The 15,952-nt window shown below is 47.2% G+C and overlaps 2 protein-coding genes across 7 annotated transcripts in view; one reads left to right on the top strand and one right to left on the bottom strand.

Moving 5' to 3' along the window:
- The window catches only part of LOC143806180 (olfactory receptor 1f45-like), an 87,021-nt gene that overhangs the window by 18,911 nt on the left and 52,158 nt on the right, over nucleotides 1-15,952 (top strand). The gene's annotated exons all lie outside the window — the stretch shown is intronic.
- The window catches only part of TEKTL1 (tektin like 1), a 38,671-nt gene that overhangs the window by 19,139 nt on the left and 3,580 nt on the right, over nucleotides 1-15,952 (bottom strand). Inside the window, exons 1-3 of one of the 5 annotated variants that reach the window (XM_077286235.1) lie at nucleotides 3,565-3,758; nucleotides 3,453-3,481; nucleotides 1,532-1,971 (exon numbers count right to left, since the gene is read on the bottom strand). In XM_077286235.1, the coding sequence (XP_077142350.1) occupies nucleotides 1,532-1,954 (423 nt within the window). In that variant the 5' untranslated portion in view covers nucleotides 1,955-1,971; nucleotides 3,453-3,481; nucleotides 3,565-3,758. Of the gene's footprint in view, nucleotides 1-1,531; nucleotides 1,972-3,314; nucleotides 3,410-3,452; nucleotides 3,482-3,518; nucleotides 3,759-15,952 lie in introns of those variants that run through there. The other 4 variants (XM_077286236.1, XM_077286234.1, XM_077286237.1 and 1 more) reach the window with 4 other exon arrangements.

The following is a 15,952-nucleotide window of genomic DNA, read 5'->3' as shown; positions in this document are numbered from 1 at the left end:
ACAAACAGTACATACTTACATTCCGGTGTCTGTCCCCCGGCGTTCTGCTTCTCTCCACTGTGTAAGCGCCATAGCCGGAAAGCACAGCGGTGACGGCAGGCGCTCACAGTGCAGAGAAGCTGAGACGCCGGGGGACAGACACCGGAATGTAAGTATGTACTGTTTGTTTTTTTTACGTTTACGCTGGTAACCAGGGTAAACATCGGGTTACTAAGCGCGGCCCTGCACTTAGTTACCCGATGTTTACCCTGGTTACAAGCGAACACATCGCTGGATCGGTGTCACACACAACGATCCAGCGATGTCAGTGGGTGATCAAGCGACGAAAGAAAGTTCCAAACGATCTGCTACGACGTACGATTCTCAGCAGGGTCCCTGATCGCTGCTGCGTGTCAGACACTGCGATATCGTAACGATATCGCTAGAACGTCACGAATCGTACCGTCGTAGCAATGAAAATGGCACTGTGTGACGGTACCCTTAACCTGCTAAATCTGCAGGGGGTTGAATACTACTTGTAGGCACTGTATTGTCACTGGACAGGATATAATATGGTATATTGGTATTTGACATAATTGTTGCATAATGCTGCGTTATACTTACTTGTGTATTTGGGATATTTAGATGTATGTGCTTTAATAATAGTCCCATAGTTTTCTTTACTGTGTGGCTCTGGTTGGTATCAGGTGTCCCTCTTAGTTGGAGCACTTTTGTTGATATTTTTGTTATACGTGACAACTAATTGTTGTTTTTTATATAATATTTATGAATAAAAATTGGGAATTTTATGTGCATACTGGATCTCTTCTTTACGGCTTCTGGTTGTGTGTTAGTCCATAATTGGGTGATTGCTTGATTATCTAAGTGGACAGACTAATATGGCGGGCTGCTTGTGTCAGCACATCAGCATTGTCCTTTACCATGGCACTCTTGCAGGTGGCGATGATTCTCAGTGGCAGCTGAGACTTAAATATGGCCAATAGATCTGTCATTGGTCTGGTATCTATTAGACTCTGCCACAGAAAGTACCCAATAGGGCTGCCTGGCCTGAGGAAGACATCTGTCCCATGTTAAAACGTGTAGCTCAGTTATTTTAGATAAACTTTTATGAAGACATTACCTGCCTTTTTGTCACACTCAGCAGCGCTTTTATCACCCCCTTTTTTATCTAAAAATTTTTTACATTTTTTTCTGATACAGGATCAAGGATAATAACTCTTATACTGGTGAGGGTCTCGGAGGTTGGACGCCCCCATGATTTAGAATGACTTCTTTCTGGAATACGTTGTTAGCGCCTAGAACACACAATACACCTAAGTGAATTATTTTTACCCGAATAACCCTAGTTAGCAATGGGTGTGAAAGACATAACAAATCTACTTTTTTAGGAGGGCGCAAACATTTTTGTTCCAGCAGTCCTCTCTCTGACTACGTCTGTACACCTGACAACCTTTATCTACCAATAGATGGTCTACTATTATGTAATGCTACCTTTTGGTAGCAGTCATATATTAAAGCAGTGATATCTCACCCTCTCGCTCATGGGTCTCGTGCTCCGTAGCTGGGTGGTCTCATTATTTGTCAGGATGTCTCTTCTAGTGTTTGCATGAGATCTCTCTAGAATGCCCCTCTGTTTCTGCAGTTTTTGGATATGTTGCTCCGTCTCCCGCAAGGCTTGTCGCAGGATGGACATTGCGGTTCGGGTTTCTCTCATGTATCCACGGGCATAAATATTGCAAGTGTCAGTGATGAGGTCTCGATTGAAAGGTGGAGGCGTAGGGTGATATCCGCTAATCTTCATTGGCGAGTTGTCATCCTCTGCTCTCATCTTCTCAGAAAGGGTTAGGGGAGATGGGAGACACGAGAAGGGACGAAAGCTAAGATCCTGCGCCAGACGGATGGTCTTAAAGGAGGCATCTCGCCAGGTGGCCGATCCCACAGAAGTGTCCGCCATGGAGTGAGCGGAGGGTCCTGAATCACAGAAATAAAATGAACGTATCACAGAAGTGAATATCTTCCCAGGGGCGGACATTGACAGCTTAGGGCCCCTGTGCAAGAAATGTGTCTGGTGGGGGCCTTTTATGGCGAAAAAGATATATATACTAGCTATTCAACCCGTTATACGCCCGGGTGGTGAGCATTTATATTGGTATATGGTCTCCATCCTGTTATGTGCTTCTTCCATCCTGCGCCCTAATCTTGTCATGTGCTGCTACCATCTTGCGCCCCCATCCTGTTATATGCTGCTCCCATCCTGCACCCCATTCCTGTCATGTGCAGCCCCCATCCTGTACCCTCATCCTGTTTTGTGCGTCTCCATCTTGTCATGTGCTACTCTCCTCCTGTGCCCTCATCCTGTCATGTGCCCCCATCATGCACCCCAATCCTGTCATGTGCTCCCATCCTGCGCCCCAATCCTGTCAAGTGGTGCTCCCATCCTGTGCCCTCATCCTGTCATGCGCTCCCATCCTGCGCCCCAATCTTGTCAAGTGGTGCTCCCATCCTGCACCCCCATGCTGTCATGTGGTGCTCCCATCCTGCGCCTCCATTCTCTCATGTGCTGCTCCCATCCTGCGCCCCCATTCTGTCATGTGCTGCTCCCATCCTGCGCCCCCATTCTGTCATGTGCTGCTCCCATCCTGCGCCCCCATTCTGTCATATGCAGCTCCCATCTTGTGCCCCCATTGTGTAATGTGCTGCTCCCATCCTGCGCCCCCATTCTGTCATGTGCTGCTCCCATCCTGCGCCCGCATTCTGTAATGTGCTGCTCCCATCCTGCGCCCCCATTCTGTCGTGTGCAGCTCCCATCCTGCGCCCTCATTCTGTGGTGTGCTGCTCCCATCCTGTGCCCCCATTCTGTCATGTGCTGCTCCCATCCTGTGCCCCTATTCTGTCATGTGCTGCTCCCATCCTGCTCCACCATTCTGTCATGTGTAGCTCCCATCCTGCGCCCTCATTCTGTAATGAGCTGCTCCCATCCTGCGCCCTTATTCTGTAATGACGAAAAAAACCTAGCACTCAACTTGATGCTTATGTGAGATATTTATTGTAGTACCCAACAAACGTTTCGGTCCATCATACGGACCTTCATCAGTAACTACATGTGAACAAACAAACAATCAAAATAAACCAAAATAAATAAACATAAACAAAAGTATATACATCGCATGGAGAAAGAAGAACAACAGCATCTATATCATAACAAGTCCAATGTGCAAACAAAGTATATGCCGAAGAAGACCGTGCAGAATAAGGTGGCACATCACCGTCCACAACGTAGGGTGGTAAAGAGAGGGAGAAAGTGTGGCACGTACCGTACTATACTGAAGCTTGGGCAAAGAGACCGTAATGTCTCAGGGCACTTATGACTGTGGCGCCTATAAATCATGGGAGAGAAAATGAGAACCCTGCCTGCAGTGCAGTGATCAGGGGGAGTGCTGGTGTAAGCATACCTTAAGAGAACGCTGGGCCGGTAGAGAGACTGGGGGTAGAAAGAGGAATGCGGTAAGTATACATACCAAATGGCTATGAGGGTGAAGATGAGCCGCGCTGGAGGGTGGTTACCTGTGGAGGATGAATCGTGAAGTGCCGCTGACAGACGCAGAGTCCACCGCTAGTCTGATCAGGGGATATGGTAACCGCCATTAAAATGTACCAGGGGAGGGGCCATATCGGCCGATTAGCCTATGATCTGTGAATGTCCGTTGGACCGGAAGTGACATCACCGGGCCCTAGCAACGCTATGCAAACAGGCGTGCGGCTGTATAAACAGCATGCACGTGTGAAAGAGCCGGCGGAAGTGACGTTTATGTGTGTCACGGTTCTCTGGAAAGTTGCTACAGTCAGATAGGTTCCACCTGATAAAATGCGAATATAGGTAGTCACAGGAGAACGCGAAGGGGCGGTGCCTAGCGGAGATCCAGTGAGTCGTGGAGGATCTCCGTGGTGTATATGGTCGTTCTGCACCATGTTCAGCCGTGCGGGTAATAGGCTTGGTGGAGGAAGGAGACTTGGTCCAGTGCGATCTGTGACTATGCCGGTGGACAGTTGCATTAAAGAAACCTCAATACAGTCAGCTCTATTAATAAAAAGATAAATAGTTACATATTGTATGAATATTTACATTTGCCATACTAAATAACCACCTGTGGGAAGGATGCACAGATTGCAGGATATTATTATACAACTGGTATGGGCAGTGGCATTAAAGAAACCTCAATACAGTCGGCTCTATTAATAAAGAGAAAACCAGTTACATATAGTATGAATATATACATTTGCCATAATACATAACCACCTCTACCGGCCCAGCGTTCTCTTAAGGTATGCTTACACCAGCACTCCCCCTGATCACTGCACTGCAGGCAGGGTTCTCATTTTCTCTCCCATGATTTATAGGCGCCACAGTCATAAGTGCCCTGAGACATTACGGTCTCTTTGCCCAAGCTTCAGTATAGTACGGTACGTGCCACACATTCTCCCTCTCTTTACCACCCTACGTTGTGGACGGTGATGTGCCACCTTATTCTGCACGGTCTTCTTCGGCATATACAGTACTTCGTTTGCACATTGGACTTGTTATGATATAGATGCTGTTGTTCTTCTTTCTCCATGCGATGTATATACTTTTGTTTATGTTTATTTATTTTGGTTTATTTTGATTGTTTGTTCACATGTAGTTACTGATGAAGGTCCGTATGATGGACCGAAACGTTTGTTGGGTACTACAATAAATATCTCACATAAGCATCAAGTTGAGTGCTAGGTTTTTTTCGTTATTGCAATAAGGTGTGGGAGCCTACCTTAGCACCATCCTACCAGTAGTGCACACGCTTCTTTCTTTGCAGCCTTATTCTGTAATGAGCTGCTCCCATCCTGCACCCTTATTCTGTCATGTGCTGCTCCCATCCTGCTCCACCATTCTGTCATGTGTTGCCCTCATTCTGTAATGTGCTGCTCCCATCCTGCGCCCCCATTCTGTCATGTGTTGCTCCCATCCTGCGCCCCCATCCTGCGTCCCATTCACTGGCCCGGATGCGTAATTTACAAAATGGCGCCTGAAGCACGCTATACCCATGCGCCATTTCCGACGAAGGATTCATGTCCCGGCCTCCGGCCCAAAGAGACCCCGCGGCAATACCTCATAGGTAAGTTGTCTCCTGGACCACAGTCCTCATCCCCAGATGTGTAACTCTGTGGGGTCCAGACTGCCCAGTGATTTTAATACTGAATATACACTGCTCAGAACAATAAAGGGAACTCTTAAACAACTGAATATAACTCCAAGTAAATCAAACTTCTGTGATATCAAACTGTCCACTTAGGAAGCAACACTGATTGACAATCAATTTCACATGGTGTTGTGCAAATGGAATAGACAACAGATGGAAATTATTATTACCAATTATCAAGACACACTCAATAAAGAAGTGGTTCTGCAGGTGGAGACCACAGACCACATCTCAGTACCAATGCTTTCTGGCTGATGTTTTGGTCACTTTTGAATGTTGGTTGTACTTTCACACTCATGGTAGCATGAGACGGACTCTACAACCCACACAAGTGGCTCAGGTAGTGCAGCTCATCCAGGATGGCACATCAATGCGAGCTGTGGCAAGAAGGTTTGCTGTGTCTGTCAGCGTAGTATCCAGAGGCTGGAGGCACTACCAAGAGACAGGCCAGTACACCAGGAGACGTGGAGGGGGCCATAGGAGGGCAACAACCCAGCAGCAGGACCGCTACCTCAGCCTTTGTGCAAGAAGGAACAGGAGGAGGAGCATTGCCAGAGCCCTGCAAAATGACATCCAGCAGGCCACAAATGTGCATGTGTTTGCACAAACGGTTAGAAACCGACTCCATGAGGATGGTCTGAGTGCCCGATGTCCACAGATGGGGGTTGTGCTCACAGCCCAACACCGTGCAGGACGCTTGGCATTTACCACATAACGCCAGGATTGGCAAATTTGCCACTGGTGCCCTGTGCTCTTCACAAATGAAAGCAGGTTCACACTGAGCACATGTGACAGACGTGACAGAGTCTGGAGACGCCGTGGAGAGCGATCTGCTGCCTGCAACATCCTTCAGCATGACCGGTTTCACAGTGGGTCAGTAATAGTGTAGGGTGGCATTTCTTTTGAGGGCCGCATAGCCCTCCAAGTGCTCGCCAGAGGTAGCCTGACAGCCATTAGATACCGAGATGAGATCCCCAGACCCCTTGTGAGTCCATACGCTGGTGCGGTTGGCCCTGGGTTCCTCCTAATGCAGGACAATGCCAGACCTCATGTGGCTGGAGTGTGTCAGCAGTTCCTGCAAAATGAAGGCATTGAAGCTATGGACTGGCCCGCCCGTTCCCCAGACCTGAATCCGATTGAACACATCTGGGACATCATGTCTCTCTCCATCCATCACCGTCGCATTGCACCACAGACTGTCCAGAAGTTGGGGGATGCTTTAGTCCAGGTCTGGGAGGAGATCCCTCAGGAGACCATCTGCCGCCTCATCAGGAGCATGCCCAAGCATTATAGGGAGGTCATACAGGCACGTGGAGGGCACACACACTACTGACCATCATTTCCTTGTCTTGAGGCATTTCCTCTGAAGTTTGATCAGCCTGCAGTTTGATTTTCCACTTTGATTTTGAGCATCATTTCAACTCCAGATTTCCATGGGATATTAGTTTGTGATTTACAGTGCCTTGCGAAAGTATTCGGCAGTGAGCATGGACTTGAAGCTGGTGAGGGACTGCTTGTATGCAGTGAAGTGGTCGGCAGAGCGGGATCGCTTCCATCTCCGCTCAGTGACCCTGGAAGCCCGTCTCAGTTCTTTGGTCAGGCTGGTCAACCAGGGCTGCCTGTTGAGTGTACAAGTTTTGATATGCATGAGCGGGGCGGCCAAATCAAGTGTAGCTGTTATTGTGGTGTTATAAAAAGTGGCAGCAGCATCTGTGTCATGAAGGGAGGCTATGTCTGTATGAGGGAGAAGTGACTCAGAGAGTGATTGTAAATTGAGGTGGTTGAGATTTCTGCGAGGGTGAAGTGAGTTTGTGGAGTGGGGGATGCACACTAGGAGAGGAGAGGGAAGAGAATGTCACTAGGTTGTGGTCAGACAGGGGGAGGAGTGAGTTAGTGAGATTAGTAAGGGAGCAGAGGCGGGTGAAGATGAGGTCCAGCGTGTGGCCATCTTTGTGAGTGGCCTCAGAGGACCACCATTGAGTGAGGCCAAAGGAGGCAGTCAGTGATATATGTTTAGAGGCAGCTGAGGTGGAAGTGTCAATGGGGATATTGAAGTCACCCATGATGGTAGTGGGGATGTCAGCAGAGAGGAAATGAAATATCCTGGTGGTGTGGTGGTCGAGAAAGGTGGAGCTGGCTAGTTCTGGGGGGTAGTAGATGACAGCCAGCTGGAGGTTGGAGGGGGAATAGATGCGGATGGAGTGCACCTCAAACGAGGGAAGGATAGCAGAGGGTGGTAGGCGAGATTGGAGTAAAGGAGCAGGTGTCGGACAGGAGCAAGCCAACTCCTCCACCACGTTTGTTGCTGGGGCGAGGGGTGTGAGAGAGGTGGAAATCTATCAAGAACCGGCCATCCCTCTAAACTTTCATCTCAAACAAGAAGACTGATCATAGATGCAGCCAAGAGGCCCATGATCACTCTGAATGAACTGCAGAGATCTACAGCTGAGGTGGGACAGTCTGTCCATAGGACAACAATCAGTCGTACACTGCACAAATCTGGCATTTATGGAAGAGTGGTAAGAAGAAATCCATTTCTCAAAGATTTCCATTAAAAGTGTAGTTTAAAGTTTGCAACAAGCCACCTGGGAGACACACCAAACATGTGGAAGAAGGAGCTGTGGTTAGATGAAACCAAATTCGAACTTTTTGGCAACAATGCCAAACGATATGTTTGGAGTAAAGGCAACACAGCTCATCACCCTGAACACACCATCCCCACTGTAAAACATAGTGGTGGCAGCATCATGGTTTGGGCCTGCTTTTCTTCAGCAAGGACAGGGAAGATGATTAAAATTGATGGGAAGATGGATGGAGCCAAATACAGGACCATTCTTGAAGAAAACCTGTTGGAGTCTGCAAAAGACCTGAGACTGGGACAGAGATTTGTCTTCCAACAAGACAATGATCCCAAACATAAAGCAAAATCTACAATGGAATGGTTAACAAATAAACGTATCCAGGTGTTAGAATGGCCAAGTCAAAGTCCAGACCTCAATCCAATCGAGAATCTGTGGAAAGAGCTGAAAACTGCTGTTCACAAACGATCTCCGTCAAACCTCACTGAGCTCGAGCTGTTTGCCAAGGAAGAATGGGCAAGAATTTCAGTCTCTCGATGTACAAAACCCATACAGACATCCCCCAAGCGACTTGCAGCTGTAATCGCAACACAAGGTGGCATACGCTGCGTCATGAAAGTCTGTGCCAATCCGACCTATGACGCAGCGTATGCGTCATGGAATGATCGCGTCCCTGCAGATCGGGTGAAGGGGTTAACTCCCATTTTACCCGATCTGCAGAGACAGGGGGGTGGCTTCACCCCCCCGTGGCTACGATCGCTCTGATTGGCTGTTGAAAGTGAAACTGCCAATCAGAGCGATTTGTAATATTTCACCTAAAAAAATGGTGAAATATTACAATCCAGCCATGGCCGATGCTGCAATATCATCGGCCATGGCTGGAAATACTTAAGTGACCCCCCCCCACACCCACCGATCGCCCCCCCAGTCCTCCGTTATGGGGTCCGGTCCCCTCCGTCCGCCTGCCGGCTCCCCCGTCCTCCTGTCCGCTCCCTCCTTGTTTGAATTCACCCCCCCTGTGGTCCGATCACCCCCCCTGTGCTCCAATCCACCCCCCCACCACTCCTTCATACTTACCGATCCTCCTGGTGTCCGTACGTCTCCTCGCTGGGCGCCGCCATCTTCCAATATGGCGGGCGCATGCTCAGTGCGCCCGCCGAAATCTGCCAGCCGGCAGATTCCTTACAGGTACATTTTGATCGCTGTGGTAGGTTCTATCACAGCGATCAAAATAAAAAAAATAATAAATACCCCCCCCCCTTTATCACCCCCCATAGGTAGGGAGAATAATAAAATAAAGAAAATATATATATATTTTTTTTTTCGTTTTCCACTAGGGTTAGGGTTAGAACTAGGGTTAGGGTTAGAACTAGGGTTAGGGTTACGGGTAGGGGTAGGGTTAGGGTTATGGCATGTGCGGATTTGGCTGCGGATCCGCAGCGGATTTGGCTGCGGATCCGCAGCGGATTTGGCTGCGGATCCGCAGCGGATTGGCCGCTGCAAATTCGTTGCAGTTTTCCATCAGGTTTACAGTACCATGTACACCTATGGAAAACCAAATCCACTGTGCCCATGGTGCGGAAAATTCCGTGCAGAAACGCTGCGTTGTATTTTCCGCAGCATGTCAATTCTTTGTGCGGATTCCGCAGCGTTTTACACCTGTTCCTCAATAGGAATCCGCAGGTGAAATCCGCACAAAAAAACACTGGAAATCTGCTGTAAATCTGCAGGTAAAACGCAGTGCCTTTTACCTGCGGATTTTTCAAAAATCGTGCGGAAAAATCTCACACGAATCCGCAACGTGGGCACATAGCCTTAGGGTTAGGGTTGGAATTAGAGTTAGGGTACCGTCTCACAGTGGCACTTTGATCGCTACGACGGTACGATCCGTGACGTTCCAGCTATATCCATACGATATCGCTGTGTCTGACACGCAGCAGCGATCAGGGACCCTGCTGAGAATCGTACGTCGTAGCAGATCGTTTGGAACTTTCTTTCGTCGCTGGATCTCCCGCTGTCATCGCTGGATCGTTGTGACAGCGATCCAGCGATGCGTTCGCTTGTAACCAGGGTAAACATCGGGTTACTAAGCGCAGGGCCGCGCTTAGTAACCCGATGTTTACCGTGGTTACCAGCGTAAAAGTAAAAAAAAAAACCGTACATACTCACATTTCGGTGTCCTTCAGGTCCCTTGCCGTCTGCTTCCCGCTCTGACTGTCTGCCGGCCGGAAAGTGAGAGCACAGCACAGCAGTGACGTCACCGCTGCGCTCTGCTCTCACTGTACGGCGGCACTCAGTCAGAGCGGGAAGCAGACTGCAAGGGACCTGAAGGACACCGAAATGTGAGTATGTACGTTTTTTTTTTTTTACTTTTACGCTGGTAACCACGGTAAACATCGGGTTACTAAGCGCGGCCCTGCGCTTAGTAACCCGATATTTACCCTGGTTACCCGGGACCTTGGCATCGTTGGTCGCTGGAGAGCGGTCTGTGTGACAGCTCCCCAGCGACCACACAACGACTTTCCAACGATCACGGCCAGGTCGTATCGCTGGTCGTGAACGTTGGTAAATCGTTATGTGAGACGGTACCCTTAGGGTTGGAATTAGGGCTAGGGTTGGAAATAGGGTTAAGATTAGGCTTGTGGTTAGGGTTAAGGATAGGGTTAGGGTTGTGTTGGCGTTACAGTTGTGGGTAGGGTTGGGATTAGGGTTAGGATTAGGGTTGGATTTAGGGTTACGGGTGTGTTGGGGTTAGGGTTGTGGTTAGGGGTGTGTTGGGGTTAGGGTTGTGATTAGGGTTATGGCTACAGTTGGGATTAGGGTTAGGGGTGTGTTGGGGTTAGTGTTGAAGTTAGAATTGAGGGGTTTCCACTGTTTAGGCACATCAGGGGTCTCCAAACGCAACATGGCGCCACCATTGATTCCAGCCAATCTTGCGTTCAAAAAGTCAAATGGTGCGCCCTCCCTTCCAAGCCCCGACGTGCGCCCAAACAGTGGTTTACCCCCACATATGGGATACCAGCGTACTCAGGACAAACTGGGCAACAACTATTGGGGTCCAATTTCTCCTGATACCCTTGCAAAAATAAAAAATTACTTGCTAAAACATAATTTTTGAGGAAAGAACAATTATTTTTTATTTTCATGGCTCTACGTTATAAACTTATGTGAAGCACTTGGGGGTTGAAAGTGCTCACCACACATCTAGATAAGATCCTTTTGGGGTCTAGTTTCCAAAATGGGGTCACTTGTGGGGTGTTTCTACTGTTTAGGCACATCAGGGGCTCTGCAAATGCAACGTGACGCCCGCAGACCATTCCATCAAAGTCTGCATTTCAAATGTCACTACTTCCCTTCCAAGCCCTGACGTGCGCCCAAACAGTGGTTTACCCCCACATATGGGGTACCAGCATACTCACAACAAACTGGGCAACAAATATTGGGGTCCAATTTCTCCTGCTACCCTTGTGAAAAAAAAATTGCTTGCTAAAACATCTTTTTTGAGGACAGAAAAATGATTTTTTATTTTCACGGCTCTGCGTTGTAAACTTCTGTGAAGCACTTGGGGGTTGAACGTGCTCACCACACATCTAGATAAGTTCTTTGGGGGGTCTAGTTTCCAAAATGGCGTCACTTAGGGGGGGTTTCTACTGTTTAGGCACATCAGGGGCTCTGCAAATGCAACGTGACGCCCGCAGACCATTCCATCAAAGTCTGCATTTCAAATGTCACTACTTCTTTTCCGAGCCCTGACATGCGCCCAAACAGTGGTTTACCCCCACATATGAGGTATCAGCGTACTCACAACAAACTGGGCAACAAATATTGGGGTCCAATTTCTCCTGTTACCCTTGTGAAAATAAACAATTGCTTGCTAAAACATCTTTTTTGAGGAAAGAAAAATGATTTTTTATTTTCACGGCTCTGCGTTGTAAATTTCTGTGAAGCACTTGGGGGTTGAACGTGCTCACCACACATCTAGATAAGTTCCTTGGGGGGTCTAGTTTCCAAAATGGGGTCAATTGTGGGGGGTTTCTACTGTTTAGGCACATCAGGGGCTCTGCAAACGTAACATGATTCCCGCAGACCATTCCATCAAAGTCTGCATTCCAAATCGTCACTACTTCCCTTCCGAGCCCCGGCATGTGCCCAAACAGTGGTTTACCCCCACATATGGGGTATCAGCGTACTCAGGAGAAACTGGACAACAACTTTTGGGGTCCAATTTCTCCTGTTACACTTGGGAAAATAAAAAATTGTGGGTTAAAAAATCATTTTTGAGGAAAGAAAAATAATTTTTTATTTTCATGGCTCTGCGTTATAAACTTCTGTGAAGCACTTGGGGGTTCAAAGTGCTCACCACACATCTAGATTAGTTCCTTGGGAGGTCTAGTTTCCAAAATGGGGTCACTTGTGCAGGAGCTCCAATGTTTAGGCACACAGGGGCTCTCCAAACGCGACATGGTGTCCGCTAATGATTGAAGCTAATTTTCCATTTAAAAAGCCAAATGGCGTGCCTTCCCTTCCGAGCCCTGCCGTGCGCCCAAACAGTGGTTTACCCCCACATATGGGGTATCATCGTACTCAGGACAAACTGGACAACAACATTTGGGGTCCAATTTCTCCTATTATCCTTGGGAAAATAAAAAACTCCGGGCTAAAAATCATTTTTGAGGAATGAAAAATAATTTTTTTATTTTTATGGCTCTGCGTTATAAACTTCTGTGAAGCACCTGGGGGTTTTAAGTGCTCACTATGCATCTAGATTAGTTTCTTGGGGGGTCTAGTTTCCAAAATGGGGTCACTTGTAGGGGAGCTCCGATGTTTAGGCACACAGGGGCTCTCCAAACGCGACATGGTGTCCACTAACGATTGGAGCTAATTTTCCATTCAAAAAGTCAAATGGCGCGCCTTCCCTTCCGAGCCTTGCCGTGCACCCAAACAGTGGTTTACCCCCACATATGAGGTATCGGCGTACTCAGGAGAAATTGCCCAACAAATTTTAGGATCCATTTTATCCTGTTGCCCATGTGAAAATGAAAAAATTGAGGCTAAAAGAAATTTTGTGTGAAAAAAAAGTACTTTTTCATTTTTACGGATCAATTTGTGAAGCACCTGAGGGTTTAAAGTGCTCACTATGCATCTAGATAAGTTCCTTGGGGGGTCTAGTTTCCAAAATGGGGTCACTTGTGGGGGAGCTCCAATGTTTAGGCACACAGGGCCTCTCCAAACCTGACATGGTGTCCGCTAGCTATGGAGATAATTTTTCATTCAAAAAGTCAAATGGCGCTCCTTCTCTTCCGAGCCTTACCATGTGCCCAAACAGTAGTTTACCCCCACATATGAGGTATTGGCGTACTCAGGAGAAATTGCCCAACCAATTTTAGGATCCATTTTATCCTGTTGCCCATGTGAAAATGAAAAAATTGAGGCTAAAAGAAATTTTGTGTGAAAAAAAGTACTTTTTCATTTTTACGGATTAATTTGTGAAGCACCTGGGGGTTTAAAGTGCTCACTATGCTTCTAGATAAGTTCCTTGGGGGGTCTATTTTCCAAAATGGGGTCACTTGTGGGGGAGCTCCAATGTTTAGGCACACGGGGTCTCTCCAAACGCGACATGGTGTCCGCTAAAGATTGGAGCCAATTTTTCATTCAAAAAGTCAAATGGCGCTCCTTCCCTTCCGAGCCCTGCCGTGCGCCCAAACAGTGGTTTACCCCCACATATGAGGTATCAGCGTACTCAGGACAAATTGGACAACAACATTCGTGGTCCAGTTTCTCCTTTTACCCTTGGGAAAATAAAAAAATTGTTGCGAAAAGATCATTTTTGTGACTGAAAAGTTACATGTTAATTTTTCCCCTCCATGTTGCTTCTGCTGCTGTGAAACACCTGAAGGGTTAATAAACTTCTTGAATGTGGTTTTGAGCACCTTGAGGGGTGCAGTTTTTAGAATGGTGTCACTTTTGGGTATTTTCAGCCATATAGAACCCTCAAACTGACTTCAAATGTGAGGTGGTCCCTAAAAAAAATGGTTTTGTAAATTTTGTTGTAAAAATGAGAAATCACTGGTCAAATTTTAACCCTTATAACTTCCTAGCAAAATAAAAATTTGTTTCCAAAATTGTGCTGATGTAAAGTAGACATGTGGGAAATGTTATTTATTAACTATTTTGTGTCACATAACTCTCTGGTTTAACAGAATAAAAATTCAAAATGTGAAAATTGCAAAATTTTCTAATTTTTCGCCAAATTTCCGTTTTTTTCACAAATAAACTCAGAAATTATCAACCTAAATATGTCACGAAAAAACAATCTCAGAACCGCAAGGATCCGTTGAAGCGTTCCTGAGTTATTACCTCATAAAGGGACACTGGTCAGAATTGCAAAAAATGGCAAGGTCATTAAGGCCAAAATAGGCTGGGTCATGAAGGGGTTAAGTTAATGGGGCCGAATAATATTGCACGCCCCACTTTTCAGTTTTTTAATTTCCACAAAAATTTAAAATAACCAATACATTTCATTCAACTTCACAATTGTGTTCCACTTGTTGTTGATTCTTCACCAAAAATTTACATTTGGTATCTTTGTTTGAAGCATGATATGTGGGAAAAGGTTGAAAAGTTCCAGGGAGCCAAATACTTTCGCAAGGCACTGTACATTGATCATTGTTAGGTTTTACTGTTCTCAACGCATTCCATGTAATGAGTAAAGATTTACAACTGGAATATTTCATTCAGTGATATCTAGGATGTACGATTTTAGTGTTCCCTTTATTTTTTTGAGCAGTGTGTATGTACATGTATATATATATATATATATATATATATATATATATATATATATATATATATATATATATACACATGTGTATATATTTCATAGTTTTCTTTATTATGTATATTGCCGTCCCTTATTATACAGTGCCCTCTCTTGCGTACAGCCCCGTCCCTTACGTATTGGATTAGGCTACTTTCAAACTAGCGTCGTACTCGGTCCATCGCAGTGCGTCGGGCCGACGTACCGACGTTAGCAGTGAATGCGCCCCACAACGGGGGCAGCGGATGCTGTTTTTCCACGCATCCGCTGCCCCATTGTGAGGTGGCGGGGAGGTGGGGGTGGAGTTCCGGACGCGCATGCGCGGTCGGAAATGGCGGTCCGTCGGCAGCAAAAAACGTTACATGTAACGTTACAAAAAACGTTACATGTAACAACGATGGTATGTGCACACGTTGCGGATTCTGCTGCGGATTTTTCCGCAGCGGATTTGGAAAATCCGCAGTGCAAAACCACTGCGGTTTTCACTGCGGATTTTCTCGCGGTTTCTTCTGCGGATTCCTCTGCGGTTGAAAACCGCTGCAGAATCCGCACAAAGAATTGACATGCTGCGGAAAATAATCCGCTGCGTTTCCGTGCGGATTTTTCCGCAGTATGTGCACAGCGTTTTTTTTTTCCCATAGGTTTACATGGTACTGTAAACTTTGGGAAAACTGCTGCGGATCCGCAGCGTCAAATCCGCTGCGGATCCGCAGCAAAATCCGCAGCGTGTACACATACCCTAATAGCTGCAATTGCAAGTAGGGACAGTCATTCAGAGATGAGTCTCAGCAGCCAGCAAAGTGAGGCACATGGTGAGATCCTTTGCTCCTCTCTGCTCCACTTTCTTGCTTCCCCTGCGGCTTCCCTTAGGCTACTTTCACACTAGCGTTTTTTTGCATACGTCGCAATGCGTAGTTTTGGCGAAAAAACGCATCCTGCAAAGTCGTCTGCAGGATGCGTTTTTTCCCCATAGACTAACATTAGCAACGCATTGCGATGTATTGACACACGTCGCAACCGTCGTGTTGTGGCGGACCGCCGGCAGCAAAAAATGTTACATGTAACTTTTTTTGTGCCGACGGTCCGCCATTTCCGAACGCGCATGAGCGGCCGGAACTCCGCCCCCACCTCCCCGCACCTCACAATGCGGCAGCGGATGCCTGGAAAAACAGCATCCGCTGCCCCCATTGTGCGGCGCTTGCACAGTATGCGTCGGTACGTCGGGCCGACGCAGCGCGACGGCCCCGTACCAACGCTAGTGTGAAAGTATACAGGACACTGCTGCATTCTCTTATGTCCAGCTCACCGCCTCTGGCACAAGACAT

The sequence above is a fragment of the Ranitomeya variabilis genome, chromosome 2, assembly GCF_051348905.1.
Source record: "Ranitomeya variabilis isolate aRanVar5 chromosome 2, aRanVar5.hap1, whole genome shotgun sequence".
Classification (NCBI taxonomy): Eukaryota; Metazoa; Chordata; class Amphibia; order Anura; family Dendrobatidae; genus Ranitomeya; species Ranitomeya variabilis.
The sequence above is the reverse complement of the archived record's forward strand: the minus strand, read 5'-3'. Positions and strand labels throughout refer to the sequence as shown.